The sequence below is a fragment of the Mixophyes fleayi genome, chromosome 3 (assembly GCF_038048845.1).
Source record: "Mixophyes fleayi isolate aMixFle1 chromosome 3, aMixFle1.hap1, whole genome shotgun sequence".
NCBI lineage: Eukaryota > Metazoa > Chordata > Amphibia > Anura > Limnodynastidae > Mixophyes > Mixophyes fleayi.
This window is the reverse complement of record NC_134404.1, coordinates 69,543,019-69,570,993: the sequence shown is the minus strand read 5'-3', so window position 1 is coordinate 69,570,993 and position 27,975 is coordinate 69,543,019. Positions and strand designations below refer to the sequence as shown.

Sequence of the window (27,975 nt, the reverse complement as noted above, 5' to 3'; positions counted from 1 at the left end):
GTCCTTCAGAGAGACAAGGTCTTATATAATCTTAACTAAAGAAGTTTAAAAAAAATGTTATTGAGTACTTTTACCTTGTAATGAACCAGTGTTCCAAAATCTGTTATATTTCTTTATTGTTTTTTTCTCTTTTAGTGTATTTATTTCTCATCCCAAAATAAGTAACTGATTCTAAGGCCATATTTGAAATTATGGCTATATCTATGCATTTTTCTTTTAAATAATGTATTTCTTTTTCAAAGCACATTAGCATAAAAGGAATAATTGTGCATAGTACAAAGGAATGTATACCTTAGTCTTAGCTCTCAATTATTGCTCTAAACAGACAAGGTACATATGTAAGGATCTCACATTTGCCTGCTGCTAGAAATTTTTGTCCTATACATCCATGACCATACCCCTAATGACATCAGATTGCCCAAACCATTGTCAGGCCATGCCATTTAAATTGTTAGAGTATTGTCACATATGAATAAGATTCAGAGAAGGCAGATGAAGGAGAAAAAGGGATTGTAAAGCTAAACAAAAAATACTGATGCATGTCTTGACTATCCTACCAAGACATATGGCTTCTAAGCTCCGTTCAGCAAACAATGCGATCAATACCCGTTGGGTATAATATTTATACTTTACCAGTCTGGAATACCTCATTGGACTGTTTAAACAATATAGAGCCTTTACAGGCACCAAATTAACCTGATAAGCAAATATTTCCCCAAGTTTCTGGGTTGTGGCTAACTTGCTGCCAAAGGAGGAGAATGCTGCACTTTCATGTGGGGCTGACATAAAGAATATCACCTATTACTAGGAAGGAGATAAGAGTAGAAGGTGCTGCACACTGGGGCTGACCATCCTCACCTGGTGGCCTGCTCCTCGTAATATATCTAGCAGCCAAACGCACCTTTCTCAAGTGTTATTGGTTCAGTGATCAGTGATCCTTAGGATTCACTCCTGTCAGTTTGTGCACAACCAAATAAGTGCCCCTGGAATCCAACAGTCCTGCCATTAGTAAATACATTTATCTATTTAACCCTATGCTCTTGGGACTCACCAGAGATGACCGCAGAGATGACTGCTGAATCCATTGCCTCTGGCAATGCAGCATTCTTTTTAAAAAAGAAGAGTAAGGCACTGTTTACAGCACATTCACAATCTGATCTTGCACGAGAATCTCCCAGTCATGAGAAGGATGCCGAGGTTACTGCCCCACAAGAGACCAGTCAGTTCAAAATCCTTATACAATAAATTATAAAAAATACTTGTAAAAATATTTAAAACTGAGATCTTATAGATTGATACTCTCACCACTTCTCTGTAGAGCAAAATGGACAACCTCTGTAACGTGGCTAATTGAATATGCCCCTAGATAACCAATCAATGCACTTTACGCGCGATAAAGGAGAGGATCTCCGTCACATTTAAGACATCCCTTGAAAAAGTCATTCTATGGCGAAACTGGTCAGTACTTCAGCACATTGTCAAATAGGAAATAGGAAGCTCTTCCTCGAGCACTGTCCACTACAGCCGATTCATTTCACTACCGATACTGGACTTAGAGGACTACAACTACTCTACCGACCACAAGTATAGCGGCGGACAGTGTGCCCAAACTTGTCTCATATTGATTTTAGGAATCTTTGATATCCATTCAAGAAATTTTTCGTTTTTATTCCTAGCATGCGCAGGTATTTTTTTAGTGTGGACATTATTATTTATTTGTGTTTTTTTTACCATGTCTTATTTGTGATTTAATCCCTTTTATCCGTCCTGATACATATCTACGGACTCTCTTATTGTATTGTTTTAGCCTTTGCTTATATAGGTGCATTTAGAATAAATTATGTGTTACCAGTTTAGATGACCATTATTACAACATCAGTATACGTATTTGGGTTTAGCGCTAGTTTGCATTCTCTAATCCCAAAACTAGCGGACCCTTGCCAATTTAACCCTGCTGTATATCCACAGACATTCATATTGCTTTTGCTATTTTAATTATCCTTCTTACATTTTTGTACTTGGAATTAGTATTGTACAATACCACCTGAGATCACTACTATTATAACAACTGTACCCATATCTGTGTCTAGTGCTGGTTTATATTCTTAATTTCTAAGCATCTTCCATGAAATCCCAGCACAGGGCTCTTCACACAACCAAAGTCCAGCCTTTTTAGGCAATTCCCCCCTCTAATTATAGCTCTGTTCTTCTCCCTCATTGCAACCTGTCTCCTAACGAAATCCGAGCACATATCAGGCCATCTTTAGCAGCACAATTCATTAAACTTTACACTTGTGAGCACAGTCACTTCTGGAGCCGCACAAGCCCCAATTAATCTTTCCAACATAATCCTAGTCTCAGATGACTTGCATTTAAAACAGCCAGTATTTTCCTTATGTGCAAAATAATAAACTCATTTGCACCCTTGCATTGTAACATGGTTCAAAGTTACTAATTTTCTTGCTTTACTTTCCTTAATGAATCAGGCCCACCATGGTCCTGATGGTACTATACTTGAAATAGTTTATAATACTCGAACAATAGGACTATTGCTGTACAATTTCTCAAAAAGCAAAATACAGATCTAGTACTACTCCAGAAGACCCACTTCAGAACTCACATCACTCCCTCCCAAACAAAGTTTGTCTCCAAGCATTCTACTCCACCTCTGACAAGAAGCACAAGGGAGACAGAGTGTGGATTCACTGCAGTCCCCCAATTACTTTGTCTTTGGTTTATGCCCATAATGTAGGGCTGGGAGCATTTTTCAACAATTTTTTATGCAACTAGGAAATTTGGCACTGTACCAGCTCATGATCAGAGGGGACTTTAACATCGGTCTCAACTTCAAATGGGATCATGATCTGTTTGCTTAAATAACTCGTTCTCCCTTTAAATATAAATTTGATTTAATACTAGTTAATGTTTCAGTTATGCAAAATCTTCAGGACACCTGGATCTCCTGTATGTCCTAGTCGGATCATGCAGTGGTCTCGGATACACTTGACTCTCAAGGTTCTCCACCAGCACAACCTCACAGCAGGCTTAATGAATCTCTGCCACCCACCTGACTCAGTGTGCACTTTGACACTCACCTCATATCATAATGTTTGGGATCGTAATGTTCACAGATTCTCTCTGATACCGTCTACTCTCACTTGTATTCCAACTTAGAATTTGGAATGACCCAGTCTTTCACCTGAGCATGACCCTCGCTCCTTCACCATATTTTTAAGACAATAAATACTGTTTCTAGTGGACATTTCCTTTGAAGATTACCCTCCTTTGCTCAGGTTAAAGGCAGGTGTCATATTCCTGACATGGGACTGTTTAGTACTTCAAAGGTTGTGCTCTTCCCCAATGTCCCACGATAGAATCCCTATGTTGGAAGTGAGCCTCCGCTAGAGGCTTACTATCATCTATGTACAGGCCCTGCTATCATTGCAGCACATGATAAAGATACGCATAAGCTGGAACGGAAGCAGGACTCATGGGAGTGAACACAGATCAGAACTAACATAGCATCCACATCCACATGCATGCATGGATGAAAAATTGCCAGTTCGGGCAATATTGCATTAGTGTGTATACTTGAATGATGAACGATAGTCGTTCCAAAGTACTGATCGTCATTTCATTTGATTGTTCAGCAGAACTATAAATCTCGTTTAGCTGACGGTTATGACAGATGAAGAGCGCAGATCTGAGACAAAATCCTTTAAAACATATATAGTGTGTACTAGCGGGGGGAAAAGCCTCAGGGCGCCAGAGAAGGTGACTAAATGCATATGTTAAATATATGCAGTTTATTGAATATATAAAATGGAAACAGATGATGGTAGAATAAATACACATAGGTTGCAACCTAAATAAGTACAAACGGAACAGTCAGAATAAAATAATAATGCTTCACATAATATGATTGAAACAGCATTAGTGGGGCTCCTAGTGGCCCAAATATCAAGTCCTTATGTGGATAGTGATCAAAGGTAAACGGACAATGTTCATAAATAAATGAAGGTAAATACAAAGTCTCTATATATGCAAGCTCTATAGTCCAATGAGCATCATAAAGTGATAAAGTCCCGGATGTAGCAAATAGAGGAACTTTGGAACAAGCAAGATGCTAGAAGGAGAGGTACTAGTGCAGCCCGGGATCGGGTAAGTCTCATCCTTCCCAGTATCCGATACCGCAGCACTAGATTATTACCATCATCACGGATCTCACAGGTGCCCCATAAGACTGTATCATTCACCGCTGAGGTCTATTGAATACAGGACTGTTACAGCAGGGCACAATAGGAATTTACCCCTTGGAAGTCTATACAAACCACTGGACTATTATACAGAACTGATCCATTTGTCTTCCATAGTTCCTCTATTCGGTGCATCAAGGGTTCCCCACCCCCCATTTCTATTTCTAGAGGGTTGAAGCCCACCCCTCACATCCCTTGAGGCAGCCTACTATCATAACACATTTGTGGGAAGTACAGATTCCAACTCTCTTATTTTATCATATATAGTGTGTACGCATGAATCGGCATGCTGATTGTGACTTTTATTTTTCAGTTGTTGGTACAATTGTTGTAGATAACACATTGGTTAGAAAATTCTGTAGTGTGTACCCAGCCTAAGGGTAAGGTGCAGTGGTTTTGAAGGTTCGAGCATCTGCCCATGTGGCACCTGAAGTGTATCAGGTTGCCTATCACTGCTGTACTTTTGTTATGGACCACGCTGTTCCATGTACCCTCCTGCACTGCCATATTTCCTTCTGTACCTCTCTTCCCTTTAAACACCTGCTGAAAACTCAATAAAATGTTTTTAAAACACAAAATATTTTTTTTTGTAGTGTGTAATAAACTATACAACCTTATTTGGTAACCTTTTTTTTATAAGGAAGGCAAGTCCTACAATGAGAATATAATTATAGCTTCAACTTTAAATATTTTGATAGCAAAATACAAAGGAAAACATAGGGTTAGTGTGAAATTAACAAAAGAGTTGAAACCTTAAACTATTTTTTACTACTATTATGTACATTTTTGTAATACTTTCCAGAATAAAGCTAGTTACACATGTAAAAATGTAAACATAATAAAAGACATTACCAAAACAAAATTAAAAATTGATAACAAGTTTCTCTCCAGTAAAGGACTACCTGGTGGGCAACCTTAAAGATCAAGGAGGAGGTCAACAAACTTGATAGATTTAGTTAATTTAATTTTAAAGTGAGCCAAAAGGGGAACAAAACCATTAAGTCTCTGTCTGTTAGTGAATAATATCTCCAGTAACAACATGGCCAAGAATGCATATTATAGGAACAATGAACAACCTGGTCTCCTACTTTGATCTCATACAATAGAGTGAGGCATACTATATTGGAGATAAACTCTCTCAGGCCTTAATGAGACAGAAGCTGGTCAACATATTTCTGAAGAATATGCTCCATATGGATGAAACCCTGGAGTGGCTTTTGACAATAATAAGAGTTTGTGTATAATAACATTAACAGATCTTTCTTTGAGATATTGCCTAACCGAGCAGCTGCTAAAATGTTACTGTCCATCTGCTATAGCTAGGTTTGGTAACATGTTCATTTAATGGCTCATACACGCCATTTACTTGAACAAAAGTCATAATTTCTTCATGGTAACAAATTTTATTCTTATAGCAATATATTGGTATATGTAATTATATAAACTGGACTAAATTATTAGACTTTGGTCATGTTTGAATCTCTTATAGGAACTTACTTCTATGAGTGACTAACAAACCGTTTGCAGTGAAACAATGAATTTATTACATACATAAAGTATATTAAAGTAGGCGGCCCAATAATCTTACCTGTTTAATGGCAACTAGTAGTCTTCCGTAGCAGTAGACAATCACCATGAAAGGAAGGGCCAAGCAGAAAATGAAAAGGCACACAATGTAAGATGTGTTTATGGCATCACGAGAGTGCCAGTTCACTGAACATGTGGTACCCGGTCCTTCTGGACCATAACTGCTCCATCCAAAAAGTGGAGGAAGAGTCCAGAACAATGAATATGCCCAAGAAATCAGGATCCCCAGCCAAGCCTTTCTGTAGTTTTTCACATCTGCTTCTGTGCTCCCAAGCATGGTGCAATAACGTTCATACGACAATACAGCCAGAGATACCAGAGATACTGTCCCTGGAGGAGGGAACAGAGGGAAGAGAATAGTCATAATAGATTAAAGGAGATCAGAATTTATATAAAGCAATCAGGGCCATTTTAATTAAGGGGTAAAATGACAATTGGCCCACCAGAACAAGGAATCCACCACTTGGCCACGTAAAGAGTTTAACTCAGTGGTGTCCTTGAACCAGCTATGGATTTTTATTTACAACAGAGTTTTTGCATTAATTTCAATGGGGTTTTCAGCAAAATATGACATCCGGGGGTAAATGTATCAAGCTGTGATTTTCTAGAGCGAGTTTAAAATCGCAGATTTATTAACCAGTGATTTGATGTAAAATCACCTGAGACGTGTTTGTTTCAAAATAAGACGTGTTTGTTTCCCTCGGCAGGCTCCCGGAAGCCAACTTCAGCAAGTTGGCAAGTATGCTTTAGAGGTCCACATTTATGTGCCTTGATACATCTGGCGGTGTGCTTCTCTATGCCCCAGGTAAGGTGTTGTGGTGCTGTGTGCTGCATAATTTGGCCCTAAAACAAAGTATACCCCTAACACCAGCAATATACAGTAAGGAACCAGGTGAGCTCATTCCAGCAGCTGATGTTCATAATACAGAGGAAGGAGGCAGATCATAGAAAGGATCATGCAGACTTATTTTTCAGATGAGATTGCTTTTTTAAGTAAGTGTAAATGTGTAATTACCAGTAACCTTGTTTTTAATTTGTACCTCTTACTGTATAACCAACATCATTATGAACATCATATGCAAACACCATTAACCTTATTTTATGAGTATATGTATGCTTGTTGAAATAACCATTTAGGCATTCTTGAATGATAAAAACAATATAATACGTGTACCCAGATTACCAAGTAAACAATACAAGTGTGATTAAAGAAAACATCTTATTAACTAAATGTAAATAAACATAAATAACACAGACTGTGATGCTAAAAAAAAAAAAGCCACTTTGCCATAAATGCAAAACATTTTTTTTTTCTTTGCTGCAGGTTCTAGAGACTTGACCTGGCTGGTTGATGGCCGTCTGCCACCCCTGATCCCACCACTGCTATGCACAGGAGTAGCAGGCAATGGAAGTTGATGGCACTGGTAGCCATGCTAATAATTGGCCGCACAATGTTACCAAATTGTTGGATAGTTCGCACACAGCCCCAGTCAAATTTTTAAGTCATCATCATCATCATCATCACCATTTATTTATATAGCGCCACTAATCCCGCAGCGCTGTACAGAGAACTCACTCACATCAGTCCCTGCCCTATTGGGGCTTACAGTCTAAATTCCCTAACACACACACAGACAGACAGACTTACAGACTAGGGTCAATTTGTTAGCAGCCAATTAACCTACCAGTATGTTTTTGGAGTGTGGGAGGAAACCTGGGCACACGGAGGAAACCCACGCAAACACGGGGAGAACATACAAACTCCACACAGATAAGGCCATGGTCGGGAATTGAACTCATGAACCCAGTGCTGGAAGGTAGAAGTGCTAACCACTACGCCACCGTGCTGCCCCATAAGTCCAGTGTTTAACTCGACCAGGCTATAATAGCTCCTTTCTAAGGACGTGGACATGCTTAGCTGACTGTCCTGCATATTCCGCAGACACCGGAAACCTTTGGTCAGTTGTCGCCCAGGCCAGACTGGGACTAAAAATCAGCCCTAGCATTTACAGCACACAGGCCCACCTGCTGTGGGCTCCATGCAGGACATTGTTGCACGCTGATGTGACGTTGCTGGTGCAGTGCAACGTGAACCCCCGGCACAAACTTCTGCCCACCTGATCTCCCTTATTCTGCAAAGCACCTGAAGCACCAGGAAAATCCATAAAACACACTTTATACTACATCAATAACCCCCACATTACAGCAACCAGCATTACCCCCACATTACAGCAACCAGCATCACCCCCACATTACAGGAACCAGCATCACCCCCCACATTACAGTAACTATCACCCCCACATTACAGTAACCATCACCCCCACATTACAGCCACCAGCAGCAGCTCTCACATTACATCAACCAGCATTACCTTTACATTATAGTTACCAGCATGACCACCCACATTATAGTAACCAGCATAACCCCCACATTACATCAACCACCATCATCCCACATTGCATCAACTCACATTACATAAACCAGCATCACCCCAACATTAGATCAACCAGCATCACCCCCGCCCCACATTACAGCCACCAGCATCACCCCCACATTACATCAACCAGCATTACCTCTCACATTACATCAACCAGCATGACCCCCCACATTACAGCGTCCAGCATCACCCCCACATTACAGCGTCCAGCATCACCCCCCACATTACAGTAACCAGCATCATCCCCCACATTGCAGTAACCAGCATCGCCACCTACATTGCAACAATCAATGTTATCCCCACATTACATGAACCTGCATGACCCCCATATTACAGCAACCAGCATGACCCCCATATTACAGCAACCAGCATGACCACCTACATCACAGCAACCAGCATCACCCCCGCCCCAAATTACAGCCACCAGCATCACCCCCACATTACATCAACCAGCATCACCTCTCACATTACAGCAACCAGCATGACCCCCATATTACAGAAACCAGCATGACCACCTACATCACAGCAACCAGCATCACCCCCGCCCCAAATTACAGCCACCAGCATCACCCCACATTACATCAACCAGCATCACCTCTCACATTACATCAACCAGAATGACCCCCCCCCCCACATTACAGTAACCAGCATCACCCCCCACATTACAGCACCAGCATCGCCACCTACATTGCAACAATCAACGTTATCCCCACATTACATGAACCTGCATGACCCCCATATTACAGCAACCAGCATCACCCCCGCCCCACATTACATCAACCAGCATCACCTCTCACATTACATCAACCAGCATGACCCCCCACATTACAGCAACCAGCATCACCCCCCACATTACATCAACCAGCATGACCCCCCACATTACAGTAACCAGCATGATCCCCCACATTACAGTAACCAGCATGATCCCCCACATTACAGTAACCAGCATGATCCCCCACATTGCAGTAACCAGTGTCGAAGTCAGCAAATTGGATAAAGTCATTTCAATTAAAGTCGAGCAAACTTGGTTGTCTTTGTCTGAAAAAGATGCGTACGGTACGCTACGGCGTACAAGGGCACGTTACGGCGTGAAAGGACGTACGCATCCACTACACGTGGCAGCAACAATTATTGGTCTTTTACCATACATTCACACAAACACACATACTAATAAAATAATACACATTAATGGTAATTGCAACACATAGTCAGTTATGTCGAAATATAGTAGTATTTATATGTTATATTAGAGTTATATGCATATTAGTGAAATACACGGAACAGGTTGAAGGAATCATATCATGAGTGGTATCATAATGAACCTCGTTACATATCCTACTGTTTGGTTCACTATGCGAGGGAATCGCAGAGTGCATACACAAGTTATGAATAATAGGGAATTATGAACTACTTAAGACTAAGGAATCTTGGCGGGAAGAGCCGAGCATACCCCCTGGAGAGGTGACCCCCCTCCTTTGGATTCCTTAGGATGAACTAGCCAATGATTGACAACCCCTTGGACCTTCCTGAGACCTGGACCAATAGATGCAAGCTATACCATCTTCATTGTATTACTGTATTTGATTGTGTATATAAGCAGCAGCTTCACATCCAGTGTTCAGACATCTTGTCCCCAGACTCCAGGATTGAATGACTGCACTGGATCCAGAGCGCCTGCGATAAGTAATGACTGTATTTACTATTACTTCGCTTGAGCATATTATTCTACTTATTGCGAATAAATCTTTGTGCGTTGGAAACACAAATCGAGGTTCGACAATCGTTATTGGTTAGCGACAATACGCACATAACACCAGCATCGCCACCTACATTGCAACAATCAACGTTATCCCCACATTACATGAACCAGCATGACCCCCATATTACAGCAACCAGCATGACCCCCACATTACAGCAACCAGCATGACCACCTACATTACAGCAACCAGCATGACACCCACATACCAGCACACATATAAATAACAAGTACCCTTTTCTCTCAATTAAGCTGGAATGGCAGAATTTTCATGAATCATTCCACACAAAATAAAACGCTAAAAATTATATCAGAAAAATAACATAACTGTTGAATGTTCACCTGAATCTACACTGCCACATTGACATTTTGCTGTAGATAGAAATACTTTTAGAGGAAAATAATCTTTTTACTACAGTAATTGAATATGCTTCTTTTCTATTAATTTTAAATAACACAGTATGTAAATTAAGGGGGATCGAGGGGGTTTGTGAGAGCTAATTGGATGTGAGTCATCAGTTTGATTAGATAGGAACCATTTAGATTATTTACCTGGAGACGTCTGCCCCCTTGATTCCCAGGCAAAACCTCCAAGAAGAATTTTGGGCCTCGGCCAGCAACGTCTTGGGGCCCCCTCATTGGTCAATTTTGCCCAAATAGTGCCAACATGTTCAAATGATGCCAAAATAATGCTCAGACTCATGCTGCAGGATTACTGTTTAAACATAAAGGATAAACATTTGTACAATTATACAGTACTCACCAGCCTTTGGTTGAGACACAGGTTTGTCGGTGTTTTGCACATTAATACCATCGAGGAGCTCAACAGGGATGAGCTCTTGAACTCCTCCTTGTAAGTCATACCTGCCTACTTTTGCAGGCAGCTTTCCGGGAGGGTGTCCGTCGAGGGGGGGCGTGGCCATGCGCGGGGCACCGTTAGGCTCCACCCCCTGTCAATCTCAGGCAATTTTAGCCAATCGCAGCATGGGGCGGGCCATGATGGTGCGTTTAGCCCCGCCCCCCGCCATCTTCAACAACGCCGAAAGCTGGATCCGGGATTTTTGCCTGCTCTCTCGGGAGTCTGGGAGAACTCCTAAAAAATCGTGAGTCTCCCGGATATTCCGGGAGAGTAGGCAACTATGTTGTAAGTTGTATAGGACTTGACAAAAGCAGACCCACCTCCAGTCCCTGCAGCTGCTCGTCTCTCCTCGGCTATCTTCTCCTTAACTCTGCGCTTTATGTCGCTGATGCGCTTGCGGCAATTTGCAATGGTGCCCTTTATGGGCGCCACATAATTGTGACCACAGCTGCTGTTTCCTAACAAATATGGTCCTTGCAGCAAGGCTCCCCAAAATCCTCTCATACACAGCCACTAAATTGTGTATGAGGACACAATTTTCCTGGAAACTAAAGCACACATTGCGCCCGGATTTAGTTTTGTCCACAGAAGGACCTGCCTCTTCCTCCTGCTCCTCCTCACCTCCTAGCTCCTCTCTCTCCTTCTCCCCACTCTCCCTAACCTCCTCACCTCTCCTGCCTCTCACCAGCCTAACAGACAAACACACAGGGGAAAGACAAACCAAAAAACAAATAAACTGACAAATACAACACAGGGGAAATACAAAACAACAAACAAATACACTCACAAACCAAGGAAAGGGAAATACAGGAAACAGCAAAAAAAAAAAACTCACCAAAAAATAAATATTTATCAACACACAGACAATAAGACAAACAAGGACAACTAAACAAAATAATAATGAACAAAAATACACAAACCTCACTTTCCACACGCCTTTACACAAACTAATCTCTCTCCTGCACTGTAAGCTGCTCTCTCAATGCTGCATAAACCCCCATCAACTGAAATAATGAAGTAGCCTGCTTTTTCTAATGTGAGTGAGGTCAAAATTGCGTGAGTTTTGCAAGTAAAACTTGCAACCAATTAGAGAGAAGTATTGGGTTTAAAAATGGTGATTTTCAGCTAGGGGCGAGTTTAAATTGTGAGAGATGAACAGTGATTTGGAAGATCGGAGTAAAAATCGCTACTTAATACATATGGCAACTTTGGGACTCAAATCGATAGTTATCTATCGGGATGTGCAGCGATTTTAAATTGCAGCTTGATACATTTACTCTCTGGTGTTAGAAAAAAGGTACAGCATGTATAAAAAGAGAATTGAAACGTAAAGCTTTGGAAAACACTTTAAACGCTGATAAAAAATGTAAATGTATTATCCAATATTAATTATGCTTGAATGGACCACCAGATGTCCTATAAATATAATCTAACAACCAATCTCTGCCACCCCCAAGGAGGTGTAAATCTTGATTTGCAGAGGGAAAAAAGCTCAGCAGCCACCCATTAAACTGTAAATACCCTCTAAATGTACAATCACCACCTCTGGAAACACATTCAGATCTTGTGATTCACCAAAATACAAAATAAGATTACTTGTGTCAGAACAAGTGAATCCCTGGGCATCACAGTGGCTTAGTGGTTAGCACTTCTGCCACACAGCACTGGGGTCATGAGTTTGATTCCCGACCATGGCCTTATCTGTGTGGAGTTTATATGTTCTCCCTGTGTTAGAGTGGGTTTCCTCCCACACTCCAAAAACATACTAGTAGGTTAATAGGCTGCTATCAAATTGACCCTAGTCTGTCTGTGTATGTAGGGAATTTAGACTAAGCTCCAATGTGGCAGGGACTGAGTTCTCTGTATAGTGTTGCAGAATTAGTGGCGCTATATAAATAGCTAATGATGATTCCTGTACCTAGCCCACATTCAGTAAGGAACAGCTCCCAGCTACTCAGATCAAGAAGAGGTACCACGTTATTTACATGCTAAGCCATGCACTATACAATCGCAAAAGCTCACTGCATGATGTCACAATGCAGTATTTGTGTTGTAGGCCAGCATTCTCACAGCTTCATAACTAACTTTTAATTAATTTCATGAAATCATAGGAGAATATACAGGCTGTGGAAAGCGATAGTCATTGTGCAAGTGCTATAGACTTTCCCTGCACGGCACACTTTTTTTCATCAGTAATGAAGATTATCTAGAATAAATGAGATCTACTGGTATAGTGTTAACATATGTGGGAAAATGATGGGCTGTGGGGAGGGTAGTGATGCTAAACTCTACATTTGACAGGATGGGCAAGTCTATGGAAAGTTTTGCCCCTTAGATCAAGAGTCTACATTGCAGAATTTTGGCTAGGTGCAGTAATGCAAAGACAAGGGACAAGATATTTAAGTTGATTTTACATGTCCTCAGAGCTGCAAGAGATCACTGAAACACCTTTTGCAACATCCAAGGATCAAAATGCTTATGGTTGATAACATAACCAATAGACCTTAGTCTTAACCTTAACTCCTAAGTAATATAATAAAAGTCACCACACCGACTTGTTGGCAAATTACTTTTATTTATTTAAATAAAACCATAGCTGCTATGGTGGCGGGAGAACACTGTACTCAACCTTATCCATCCATAAGCGCACACTGTTTCTTAAACTTAATGGGACATCCGTCCCCAGGCATCCCAGAACCCGCACTCCTCTGGCCAAATCATAATGCATCGCAAGTCAGCCCAGGTGAGCTGTACTTGCACCGAACCTAAGCCGACTCTTCGAAGGGCACGAGTTCCAAACGCCTGACTACCATGAATGTGTGCTTACCCACTTTGCTTCTCCTGTACAGTGTTCACCTGCCACTTTAAAGGCTGAACCAGCCACTGGATGGCAGACTATGCCGTTTTAGGCTCATCAAGCACTATTTGTTACCTCTGGGGCTGAACCAGAACACCTGTACCATACCAAGGCCCATCGACATGAGGCACCAAGTACATCCAGAGCTGATCCACAGCCCTTACCATGCCACGGACCTCGAACATGTGGCACCAAATACATCCAGAACTGAACCACAGCCCGTATTATGCCATGACTTGATTATACCTCCGGGGTTGAACCACAGCATCCATACCATACCTTGTCCATATCTGCTTGTTGGCCCAAAATACCTCCAAGGCTGAACCACAGCACATGTACCATACCTTGGCCATATCTCCTTGTTGGCTCCTCATACCTCCGAGGCTGAACCACAGCACTTGTACCACACCATGGCCTTCGCTCCCTGTTGTACCAACATACCTCCGGGGTTGAACCACAACACCCGTATAATACCACAATCCCGTGCTCCAATTGGCTCCTCATACCTCTGGCCTGCACCCACACTCCATTGTCAGAACTGGCCCCTGCATACTGTGGCCATTTGTACCGAAGCATGAGATTCTGTAACTCGAGCAGCCAGAAAACACTTACACCAGGACTCGGGAATGGGAGAGCAGGATTGTTTTCCTGGGTCAAGAGAGTGAGCTAACTTCACCCCACTCTTTTAAACTGATCCCTTGTCCCTGCCCCTTCATGACACTTGTTTGTACATTACCACCTACTCACTTTTTTAACCCTTAGTAATCCAAAAATGGTTATGTACACAAACCACAAGTTTTAGTTTCCCTCGGGTATATAATCCATCCCTCAGGTCTAAATCCAGAACTGATGGCCATTTAAAGTTTCTTCCAAAGAGCACAGTGGGGGTAAGTCCTAGTATATGTGACGATCAGCTAAATAACCATGTGTGCTGTGTTTCTGCATTTCTTCATAAAAAAGTGTTGCCTTTATTGTATAATAAGTAAATGTTTTTAGATAGTTGCCTTAATCCTATTAGCAGAGAAATACTGTTTTGTAACTAATATTTAGAAACCACAATAATAGCAAGAGGCCTATTTAAGAACATACGGCGATATTAAAGTCTTGCCAAGGCAGAGCGTGATACTGGTTCGCCAGGCCAGTCTGTGGGGATATGCGCATGCATGACCCAACTAGCCGGATTACACATGCACAGTGGAAGTGAAACCACAGAGTTGATCTTTTAGTTCCACTTAGTAAAACAACATATAATAATAATAATAATAATAATAATAATAATAATAATAATAATAATATTAATAGTTAAAAAAAAAGAATAAAGTACAAAAAAAAAGTTTAAAAAACACCCATTTATTTTCATTCATTTTCTCCTGTAATCATTGTGAAATGGTGAGAACAGAACATAACAAGTAATCTGACGGTATCGCAAAGGTTATACCTGGTAAAACCTGATAAATCTTATAGCAATGCTATCACCGGCACTGAGTGATCCCTTTATGTATAGGGCGAAGCCATATCGAAGGCTTTTCGCCCTATGATAAATATGGCCCCTAAACTGGTCTGAAATATGACCCCCCACTTCCTGTCACTGGCAGTTTTTACAGACTACAGATTATTTTTACAGCTAATTGTATAGTTGGTTTATATGAAATAAAGAATTTATAATGTTACAGGAATAAGTTACATTTATGGATGTTTCTGCAGCTTATATAAAACAATGTATATACTTGCATGGTGGAATTAGATAAAAAAAATCATACTTGCCAACTCTCCTGGAATGTCCGGAAGACTCCCGCATTTTGGGTGGGTCTCCCGGACTCCCAGGAGAGTGTGGCAATCTCCCGCATCCGCCCGAATTAGGGCCAAAATGCTGCGATTCTCCGTGAATTGCGTCATTAGGCCCCGTCCCCGCTGTCAAATGACGTGTTTTGTGTCATCACGCCACGGGGGCGTGGCCAAAATGACGCCATTTCGGAGCCCCGCCCCCCACACTCCCACCTGCCACAGAGAGACTCCCGGACACCAACTGAAAAAAGTTGGTAAGTATGAAAAAAATATGTGTGGTATCTGTATTCAGAAATTTAACAGGTTATATTAAAGTTTATATACAACCATGCAGAGACTTAGAAGTGATTTTATGTGACAGTAATGGTTACACAGTTAGGGCAGTCACATTGGCCAACAGAAAATTATATATATAAAGGATTGTAAAAATAACAAGTAGTACCAGAAGGTGTTATATTAGTACATTACTAGGTTAAATAGTGGAGTTATAGGAAGCAGTGGCATGTAGGTTATAAGAATTATTTGGGAGATTGTATGGGCAGTAAAGGTTAAAAGGAACAATATGAATAAACGCGTGAGAAGTTATTTTATGGAATGGCAGTATAGAGACAGAATGTTATATGAAACCGGATTATAATCTGTACTATCATTGAAGTCCTGCGATGAAGAGTTAAATTATATATAATGATATAGCTTTAAGTGATGCCCTGCAGGATAGTTTTGATTTTGTAGGATTTTTTGTTTGACTTTTGTAGCAGCACAGTGTCTTAGTGGTTAGCACTTCTGCCTCACAGCACTGGGTCATGAGTTCAATTCCTGATCATGGCCTTATCTGTGTGGAGTATGTATGTTCTCCCAGTGTTTGCGTGGGTTTGCTCGGGGTTCCTCTGACACTTTAAAAACATACTAGAAGGTTAATTGGCAGCTATTTAATTGACCTTGGTCTCTGTCTGTGTATTGTAAGTTGAATAATTGGATGAAAGAAAGTATATTGATTTAATATTGGTTTACCGTGCAATTGCGATCAGTACGCCATGCACGATAAATAATGCACGCATACACCTTACACATTCACTTGTACATAGTTCATTTTATAATAGTTCCAACCCACAGTTGGTTATGAACAGATGTTATTGAGTTTATAGTTAAATGTTATAATGTTATATGCACTTTAGTGAGATCTAAAGTTCAGGTCACAGGAAACATATCATGTTTGGTGTCATTCTAATCCCCTATTTATCCTTAGTGCTAGTTATGGAATATAGGGAATTAGTGATCAGAATGGTATTGTGTGTATAATGTAAATAGACCAGTTTGAACTAGCTTTCGGCGGGAAGATTAGTATGCATCTGATCGGAGAGCTGACCCCCACCCTTGGAGGGTGTCGTTTGAACTGACCTATGAACTACACTATACTGGACTGTCTTGGAGCCTGAGCCTATGGAAACATGCCAAGTCATCTGTATTGTATTTACTGTAACACCAAATGTATATATATTGCTCTCTGGAACCAGCATACAGTCTCTTTGACCACAGACTTCAGGATTGAAAGACTGTAAGTTAGATCCAGCACAGCGCAGCATATGTATCGGCTGTACTTATTTAATTAATTGTAATTCTTTTGCTTTTGCTAATATATCGCTTTGTGAGTTGGAACCACACAAATCACATAGGCAATGATTACTGATAAACGATAAAATAACTTTAATAGTATGTTAGGGAATTTAGACTAGAAGCTCCAGTGGGGCAAGGACTGAGGTGAGTTCTCTGGACAGCACTGCAGAATTAGTGGTGCTATATAAATAGCTGATGATTTTCTTACATCTATTTTTACTATTTTATTGTTATTATTAGTTTTATCAAGTGGAACTGAAAGACCAGGCCATGCACGAGCTGGCTGAAGAGGTCCCACATGCGCATATTGGCACTGGCAGTGACTGTCCCAATGAAGTGGTCAGTTAACCCCTATCATTCCAGGACAGATTTTATTCTTGAATTACGGCAATAAGTGGGTTCTATTATCAGATAAGCGCAATAAACAATCGTATGTAACAACCTCTTTGTTGTTGTTGTTCACACCTCCCCTTGACTGAAAGTGTGGCCCTGGCACTAGGACCCAGAGGAGACACACCAGGAATGGTTGCATTGCGACATAAGCTGGTATGAGCTGACCAGAATCTGTGTGGTGACAGAGTTACAGCCAGTACCCAAGATGGAGGGGATCAATGGCCATCTGGGGAGTTATTGAAACTTAATGAAACAACTATTACACTGCACTATCATACAACACCTGTGATCTCACTTGTCCAGACATTGCTGTAAACTAGAGATGGTCACTGACCCCCGTGTTTTGGTTTTGGATTCGGTTTTGGATCTGGATTACCGTCGTGTTTTGGTTTTGGTTTTGGTTTTGCAAAACCGCCATTGCGTGTTTTGGTTTTGGTTTTGGTTTTGTTTGGTTTTGTTTTGCTATTTTTTTGGAAAATCCATGTTTTTGGGCCTAAATTAACCCAATTTAGTGCTCCAACTGTTTTAGAGACAAGTAATCTAATTGTTGAGGTAATAAATCATCCAAAAAAACAGTTTAATTCTTCGTTGGTAGGCCTATTCTACACACAAAACAGATTGTCTTCCTCTCCATCTATGCATATTGGCAATGCAGCCATCGTCTCTGAATGTATATTACACCCTACACTTATAGTTAAATATGTAAAGAAATGGAAAAAGCCAGTTTGGTTTCTGTCTCTCAAGGCCCCCCTCCACTTGTATAAAATACCAAAAAATTCAGCCATTATAGACTGTACAATATTAATTGACATTGAGAAAGCCAGTTTGGTTTCTGTCTCTCTAGGCCCCCCTCCACTTGTATAAAATACTAAAAAATTCAGCCATTATAGACTGTACAATATTAATTGACATGGAGAAAGCCAGTTTGGTTTCTGTCTCTCTAGGCCCCCCTCCACTTGTATAAAATACTAATAAATTCAGCCGTTATATACTGTACAATATAAATTGAAATGGACAAAGGCAGTTTGGTATCTGTCTGCATCATAATCATCAACATCATCATTAGCGCCCTCGTCGCCTACACAAATCTCCCCCTCATCCTCTTCTAATTCCAAAGTGGCATCCTCAATTTGGGTATCACCGGCTACACTCGGGCTATTAAGGCACACATCAGCAGAATGCTCACGATTAGACATCCCACTGTTGGATGGACTCTCCACAGGGATTGTTGTCATTTGTGAATCAGAGCAAATATTCTCCTGTAATGCCTCACTGTTATCTTGCAGCTCGGCTTTGACGCGTAACAGTAGTTGTGCACCAATTGTAGGCTGGGTAACTTTTTGGGATCTGCCACTAATAGCCAAAGGTGAAGGCCTCATTCTCTCTTTGCCACTGCGTGTGTAGAATGGCATGCTTGCAATTTTTTTTTTATCGTCACTTAACTTTTGCTCAGTTACACTTCTTTTTCGCTTCAATACAGTAAAATTTTTTTTGTTTTTTGTTTTTTGCACTAATTTGAAAACACTCTGTTGTTTGACATCGCCTTGGCCAGATGACGTACTGGGAACACTAACATCAGGACTGGTGACAGAACCTGGTTGCTCATTTAGATCATATGTGGACTGCTTTGAATCCATTCTGAGCGCAAACCACTGGGGAGTGCTAAAAATTATTTAGTAGATTCTGCTGACAGTTATGACTTTTGACAGCCAGAAATATTAATGCACAATTAGGGAGGACACCCCAAAAACACTGAGGAGTGCTACAAATTATTTAGTAGATACTGCTGACAGATATGACTTTTGACAGCCAGAAATATTAATGCACAATTAGGGAGGACACCCCAAAAGCACTGAGGAGTGCTAAAAATTATTTAGTAGATACTGCTGACAGAAATGACTTTTGACAGCCAGAAATATTAATGCACAATTAGGGAGGACACCCCAAAAGCACTGAGGAGTGCTACAAATTATTTAGTAGATACTGCTGACAGATATGACTTTTGACAGCCAGAAATATTAATGCACAATTAGGGAGGACACCCCAAAAGCACTGAGGAGTGCTAAAAATTATTTAGTAGATACTGCTGACAGATATGACTTTTGACAGCCAGAAATATTAATGCACAATTAGGGAGGACACCCCAAAAACACTGAGGAGTGCTAAAAATTATTTAGTAGATACTGCTGACAGATATGACTTTTGACAGCCAGAAATATTAATGCACAATTAGGGAGGACACCCCAAAAACACTGAGGAGTGCTAAAAATTATTTAGTAGATACTGCTGACAGATATGACTTTTGACAGCCAGAAATATTAATGCACAATTAGGGAGGACACCCCAAAAACACTGAGGAGTGCTAAAAATTATTTAGTAGATACTGCTGACAGATATGACTTTTGACAGCCAGAAATATTAATGCACAATTAGGGAGGACACCCCAAAAGCCCTGAGGAGTGCTAAAAATGATTTAGTAGATACTGCTGACAGTTATGACTTTTGACAGCCAGAAATATTAATGCACAATTAGGGAGGACACCCCAAAAGCACTGAGTGCTAAAAATTATTTAGTAGATACTGCTGACAGTTATGACTTTTGACAGCCAGAAATATTAATGCACAATTAGGGAGGACACCCCAAAAGCACTGAGGAGTGCTAAAAATTATTTAGTAGATACTGCTGACAGATATGACTTTTGACAGCCAGAAATATTAATGCACAATTAGGAAGGACACCCCAAAAGCACTGAGGAGTGCTAAAAATTATTTAGTAGATACTGCTGACAGATATGACTTTTGACAGCCAGAAATATTAATGCACAATTAGGGAGGACACCCCAAAAACACTGAGGAGTGCTAAAAATTATTTAGTAGATACTGCTGACAGATATGACTTTTGACAGCCAGAAATATTAATGCACAATTAGGGAGGACACCCCAAAAACACTGAGGAGTGCTACAAATTATTTAGTAGATACTGCTGACAGATATGACTTTTGACAGCCAGAAATATTAATGCACAATTATGGGGGACACCCCAAAAGCGCTGGGGAGTGCCAAATATGAAGAAAAAATAATAAACCTCTATCCTCCTCTCTGCACTAGCGAATTTTGGTTAGAGCAATTGCAAGAACAATATTGTATTCTCTGTCCCTGCTCTAATTAGCCTATGACTACACCCTGCTCTCTCCCTCTGTCAAATGGCGATGGATTGCTGTGGAGGCGTGTATTTATAAAGTTGAAGTATCGCGAGAACCGAGTCCCGAGATCCGACGACGTCACAATGACGTTCGGCCTCGATTTGGATTCGGAATGGGCGGGAGAGTACCGAGCTGCTCAGCTCGGTACTCGGATACCCAAAGTTCGGGTGGGTTCGGTTCTCGGAGAACCGCACCCGCCCATCTCTACTGTAAACCCTCTATGTGCTCCCCTCTGGTCACTTCATACTTGCCAACATTTTTTTTTCCTTTTCCGGGAGATGCCGGCTGGGACGTGGGCGTGCAGGGGGCGGGGCTGCGAAATCGCGTCCGGGTGAATCGCGGCGTTTAAACTAAATTTTTCCCCCTTCCTATCAGGGAGATTGCCACACTCGTCCGGGAGACTCTTGCAAAATGCGGGAGTCTCCCGGACAATCCGGGAGAGTTGGCAAGTATGGGTCACTTATGTCCACACCCAAGAGCTAGCCAGGGAAGAGGAAAGTGCAAGTGAGGAAATGCATTATCCACCTAACTAATATAAGAACAGTGCTGCTGTGAGTGTCCTGCCTCCTTCTAGTACATATAAGCAAACGAAAGAACGGTCATAACCCACAGCAATCTTCCTATCCTAACCCACAGGTGATGAGAACCCCACTGGTATGTGATCTGTTAAGTCTTCCGGCAATATACATGGAGGAGAACTGTACAGAGCATACAAATATAAAGCAATGTTTTATAAATATTATCAGGTTGTGAAAGATGAGTAAAAGTTTGTAAAGAGGCAAAAATAATTTAAAACATATAACTCATGGCTATAAAAACTTAGGGAAAGCTGAATGCAAAAAAAACCGTGCCCAACATTATTATGTAAACTACATAATCTGGGATGCAACATAAAAATGAACTGTGGAATGTAAGAACAAAAGAGACAAAGGAGGTTCCCCAGGACAGTTTGGCTCTTCTGCTCTTTCATTGTGAACATATTACTCAAATTATTTCCACAGCAAACATGCTCACTTATAAAGTAAGAGATCGAGAAAGTTGCTAATTGAGAAAGTTGATGATATTAAGCTTATCGAAAAGTTCAATCATATATCTACTTCTTTGGCAGTTTAACTTATTATCACCCCCTCCCACGAATAATATGTTAATATTAAATCCCTCAACTAGGGGAGGGAAATGGGAGACCCTTAGAAATCGCTGTTAGAGGGAGCCTATTAGGGTGGGGGTACAATTGCTGTGCCGTATAGAGAATTTTTTTCAAGATGGTTTGTGTTTTATTTCTATTATTTCACATTCTTGTTTGATCTCCCATTTTCTGCCTTCCCATTCCTATCTTCCCTTTTCATTCCTGCTTTCCTCCCCATTCTCATTGCATTTTGGTAAAATTGACAAACAAATAGTTAAAGTTAAATAAAAGCAGTTGTCAAAAGGGTCATTTATGAACTTTTGAGGTAAGACAAGATATCTACAGGCACTGGTCATTCACCAACAGAGTGTCCTACAGCATGTGTCAGCAGCTGAGCTGGATAATAAAGGCTGCTAATTATCACACCTAAGGACTGTCTACTCTCACACTCTTCTAATTACAAGTGACACTTTCTCACTAGCTATCTCGCAGCATCTCAATGCTAAGTCTTAGACAAACATAAAAATCCTAGCCTTCAGCCCAGGGGAGGGCTGGAAAATTTAAGCCTTGGGGTGGGGGGGCAAGACTCAACTTGGCAGCCTATTAGGAACATTTTCAAGATAAAACAATGCAAGTGGCCCGGCCCAAAGTAGCCCACTATGGGACCGGCCCCGGGGATAGCCCTCAGCCTAGCACAGCGAAGCCCCTGCTTCAGCCAGTGAAATTCAATCTAAAACAAAAGCTATTTATCTGCCTTTGTGCGCAAGGGCTTGTCATTTTTGCCAGTATGTTTCCTACTTTAGTGCTATTTTTCTGATTGCCCTTATTTATGTAAACATGAAAGTTTTTCATGGCGTATATCTGAAAGGGTTGCAACTTGCAAAATTATTTTGTGACTTCAGCCACAGGTGTTCATCACCATACTGGGCACAGAAAACTGGCACATACCCGCTCACCTGATATTCACATGCTTTTTCAAGAATTTTATATACAAGTTTATATACTTAGAAAGTTATAATACCAAGGGCTAGATTTACTAAACTGCGGGTTTGTAAAAGTGGAGATGTTGCCTATAGCAACCAATCAGATTCTAGTTATTTCCTTAGTACATTCTACAAAATGACAGCTAGAATGTGATTGGTTGCTATAGGCAACATCTACACTTTTTCAAACCCAAAGTTTAGTAAATATACCCCCAAGTGTCTCCAGAATGATGTAAATCATAGAAGACGTGGTAGAAATATATAGAGAAATTCAAGGAGTCACACTCTGAAAATAGAGAGGTTAAAGCTAAGGACTGGAGGTAATGATCTTGGGTATAATAAGCTACATGGGCAGAATAGAAGAGGCAGTTGTTTGGAATTTGTTAACCACAGTCTGTCTTTACATTCTACGTAAGAAACTGCACAGAAATTAATTACAATAACTTTAAAAATGATAAACATAAGACTCACCAAAAAGTGTGTTGACAAATCCATACCAGATGCAGCCAGCCTCACCTATGAGCCAGTGTCCTTGTGTGCTGGCAGCAAAGCTGAACGGAGTTCCCAGTATGCAGACCATTAAGTCACTCAGAGAGATGTTCATCAATAGCATATTAATTGGTGAGCGCAGGACCTTGTACTGGCAGAAGAGGACAAGTACCAGCAAGTTATTTAAAAAACCCAAACTTCCAATAATTCCAAGAGACACAGCTACCAGCAGGTGGCCTGTAGGGGACAAGGTTTCCTGATAAGTTCCATAGTGGTTGCTGCTGCTTCTGCAGGTGACAACATTGCTGTCACTGCAGCTGGGACTGAAACTAGGGGAAGACATGGGTGTTATGACAGGAGCCTGCAGTGTGATATAAACACCAGCTTCTCCTACACACTACACTTTTTTTTCTGTCTGGGATTGTGCAGGATTTGTGAGCTGCTAAGGGTTAAAGACAGCAGGATGAGGATACTCAGTGCCTGCAAGGCTCCACCATGTGGCCAATTGGCAGCTGGATCTGCTCTGCCTTTTTATGTGTGCTCAACTTAAAGGGGAGGGAATGCACCTCTCAGGGGTCCTGCCACTCAGGAGTGGGGGCTGGGCTCAGACCAGCATTGATGGGTGAGAGCGGAGAATCGGCTGGATAAAGCTGGAAAATACATTGTCAACTGTAACACAGTGACATCCAGAATGCAGATATTTAACACTGTTTTTACACATAGGATGATGTCAATATGCATTACTGGCCATGGTATGGTATTTTCATCACAAAAATAAAACAAAGAAGCATTGCATGAAACCAAAACAATATAAAATCATTGATGTGATAGGTCAAGTGCAAAATTTAAATATTTATGTCACAAGTTTAGAAAATGAGACAATGAAATTAATTTAGACAATGAAAATGGTATATATATATATAAACCGAAGGAATATATATGAAATTAATTAATATACACACACACATATATATATATATATATATATATATATATATATATATATATATATAAATATACAGTGGCGCACACGGGGGGGTTTCTGTGTCTCCAAAAACCCCTACCCTCCGCTTATGAATTACCCCACAAAGCGGCACTGTACTATACAGCAACCGCGGCGCTGTCAAAAAAGTGTCCGCGGCGGTGCTGTATGTATACACGCTTCTTTGACAACGCCGCGGCTACTGTATAGTACAATGCTGCCGAAACGGAGCTGCGGGCGCATGCGCAGCAACTCTCTCGCTTGTTTTTTGGGGTTTTTTCGGTGCGGGGGAAACCCCCCCTAACAATCCTGCGTGCGCCCCTGATATATATATATATATATATATATATATATTATATATATATATATATATATGTACATATATATCAATCAATCAGGTTATTCACAAGTTTCTATTCTAGTTTTCATAATGAGGATTCCATATGTTATGCTATTTCCAAGAGTAGCCATGATGAGCCTGATTTATTAGCAAACATACTGTGCGATTTAAAAATAACTAAAAATGCATGTACATCTGGCATACACACATCCTTATTCAACAAGGAGCAGATCAGAAGAAATATCTGTTAATGAATACGGGTCTCGGTCGCTCTGCTCTAATAGACAATACACAGCAGAATACATCCAATACATATGTGGAATATCAAGTCACAAAAGAGTGCATAAAAAAATATTTATTCAATTAATATCACCTGTTAATAATAATAATAATAATAATAATAATAATAATAATAATAACATAATAACAATAATAACAGTCATTAATGACAAAACATGAAAAAATAAAAATGAGTTTTTATATAAAATACATTTATCATGATGTTATTAATGTTTACTGTACATAAAATACATTTTTACAGTTGCTTCTGATTGTAAACACATGTTCTAGCTGCATACACAGCCGTCAAAACTAGTAATCGGCACTTACACAAGAACTGTAGCTGGTACAAGTGATGCAACTGAAAAACACGTCCTTATGTCAAAGCTGGAATCAGATGCTGCCGCATGCGCTCGAGCTTGGCATGTCCGTACTGTAAATTAACTACATACATACGCCCATTCCACTTTCTCTTCCACCCCTGAAATCATAGGCTGTTGTACGGGTGCTTGCACTTGAAGATTAATTGTACGTTGCTGTATGTTATGGAGTTTGGTTTCTGGCCACATGCAGTGCGATTTTACGCAAAATATGGCAAGTATCAGCATTTACGAGTTAGCCCATTGAATTACTAAGGGAAAATTTTGTAACATTCAGCAATAAGCACATTTTTTGGATAGAAAATGTGTTTCCTCCTGTGGTAGTGGTAATGTGCTGCTATGTAAATGCTATACGCTTGTAGTAGTAACATACTTTTCCCATAGGTACATTGTACAGCATGGAACATAAACCAAATTTTTATTTACCACAAAAATCCTATCACTGAAGCAGTGTAGGCAGGCACGTTCAGAGGTTCATAGAAACCCATATTAAGATCATACTTGCCTACTTTCGGCAAGTTCTGTCCGGGAGAGGGGCGTGACTGGAGGGAGGGGGCGGAGTGCGTCCAAATGCGTCATTTTGGCCCCCGCCGCCCGCAACAAAAATTCTGTTTTGTCCCGGAGCGGGGCCAAAATGACGCGATTCACCGTGAATCACATCATTTTGGGAAGGCAGTTGCGGGATGCAAGAGACTTGCCTGCTCTCCCGGGAGTCCGTGAGGCCGACCCGAATTTCAGGAGTCTCCCGGACATTCCGGGAGAGTTGGCAAGTATGATTAAGATGCCCGGGGGGGGGGCACACAGGCGGCTGCATCACATGACACGCAATGTCATGTGATGCGGCCGCCTGTGCGCTGACTCAGCCGCATCGCGTGTCATGTGTCATGCCGCTAGTAATATTCAGGTAATATTGCATTCACAGGGGGGGGGGAAGGACGCCGGCCCAAACAAGGATTAGACTGAGCGGCCGAAGCCCCCCTGCCCCCCGGACCAGCCCGCCCCTGAAGATGCCCTCCCCTGCCTCCTCTTTCTTAAAAAAACAAAAACAATAAAAACATAAAAAATGCACTTAAAATGTATTTTAAATTTGAATGCTTAACCTTATTAGATATACTGATGTACTGCATTATTGGAGATTTTGTAATTAGAAGTGCTTTTCTAGCTTTTTTTTCAACAATCAACAATCAATTGGAAAAATCCAACTTTCGTGCCACATCGTAGTTAATATTGAGCATGGTCAGTCCATTAGATCACTCTTACTCGATAGTTGAGCGATAATAGTTTACGTTCCTCAGCACACTGAATGTTCGTTCACCAGAAGCAACAGATGCTGATGCTGGCAAACTGAGGAAAATGCACAAAGCAATTGTGATGTTTTTTTTTCTTCTGGGCAATTCTGCTGCCATCACGCAGCTCACACAGTATCATTTTCTACATGCGTAATCTTAACGTTTAACACCAAACGATTGAGAAGTTTTACTTGTAATACCATGGCTAGCCACATGGTTTGCTGTTGAACAATTTCATATGCATGAAGTTGCCAAAACATGCCGTGATATCAGCCCAGTTACCTGATATCTGCTGCATATGTGATCAACACTAAGCAAAGTTTTATAAATCAGTTTGTAGCTGGAGGTATTAACTGTAGAACTGTCTGAGTTCAAATCAAAAGCAGAGGCTGGAGAACTGTGAGAACATGTCTTTACTCATACTTGCCAACTCTCCCGGAATGTCCAGGAGACTCCCGAAATTCGGGTAGGTCTCCCGGGCTCCCGGGAGAGCAGCCAAATATCCCGCATATGGCATCTGCTCCTCAAAATGACGCGATTTGCGGTGAATCGCGTCATTTTAGCCCCGCCCCCGCGACAAACGGCATTTTGTCACAGGGGGCGGAGCAAAAATTACGCAAATTACCGCACCCCGTCCCTCCCGCCCACCAACCACGCCCCCCTGTCTGGGTTCTCCCGGAAGGAACTTACCAAAGGTTGGTAAGTATGTCTTTACTGTGTGGTATATATTAGGAACTGATGATGGCTGCCAGGTATTTCCTGCTGCTAGTGACATGTGAGATGTCCCATTCATTGAGATGGACTGGAACTCACCACTCATGATGTGCATGGTGTTGTCGGTGAGCAGCTTGCATGGTATGCCATGGGGAGAGAAGTGTCTTTTCATTTTGTTAATGACTGTAGCACTCATCAGTTTAGGAAGATAGCCTATCTCGAACCAACCGGAATATGAGTCCACTAACACAAAGTGCTATTTTCCCCTCCACACAAAATGATTTGCAGCAACAATGGACCAAGGGAGGTCAGGTACCTAATGGAGAGTGAGCGAGTCTTTGGCATGATGTGACTGTTGAGAATTGCAGGGGGCACAAGCAGAGACTACCCGCTCAATGTCAGCAGCTCTATAGGGCTAATATAATGCATCCTTAGCCTGCCGCAAAGTGACCTTCCACCGGGGTGCCCTTGATGGACTTGCTGGGCATAAAATCCTTGGAAAGCATATGGGATTACAAACCGCTGACCACGCAATAGGATGCCCTCTGAGATAGTTAACTCGTCCCAGAAAGCAAAGAAAGACTTGAGGTCACGAGGCAATTCCCTGGAGGAAGATGGGCCCAGGGCCGGACTGCCCATCTGGCAC

At 41.2% G+C, this 27,975-nt stretch overlaps 1 protein-coding gene across 2 annotated transcripts in view; it reads right to left on the bottom strand.

Moving 5' to 3' along the window:
* The window catches only part of LOC142143664 (vertebrate ancient opsin-like), a 174,400-nt gene extending 150,572 nt beyond the window's left edge, over window positions 1-23,828 (bottom strand). For both annotated transcript variants that reach the window (XM_075201686.1, XM_075201687.1), the window contains exons 1-2: window positions 23,328-23,828; window positions 5,845-6,173 (exon numbers count right to left, since the gene is read on the bottom strand). In XM_075201686.1, coding sequence (XP_075057787.1) covers window positions 5,845-6,173; window positions 23,328-23,688 — 690 coding nt within the window. In that variant the 5' untranslated portion in view covers window positions 23,689-23,828. The remainder of the gene's footprint in view (window positions 1-5,844; window positions 6,174-23,327) is intronic.
* Window positions 23,829-27,975: the final 4,147 nt, after the last annotated feature.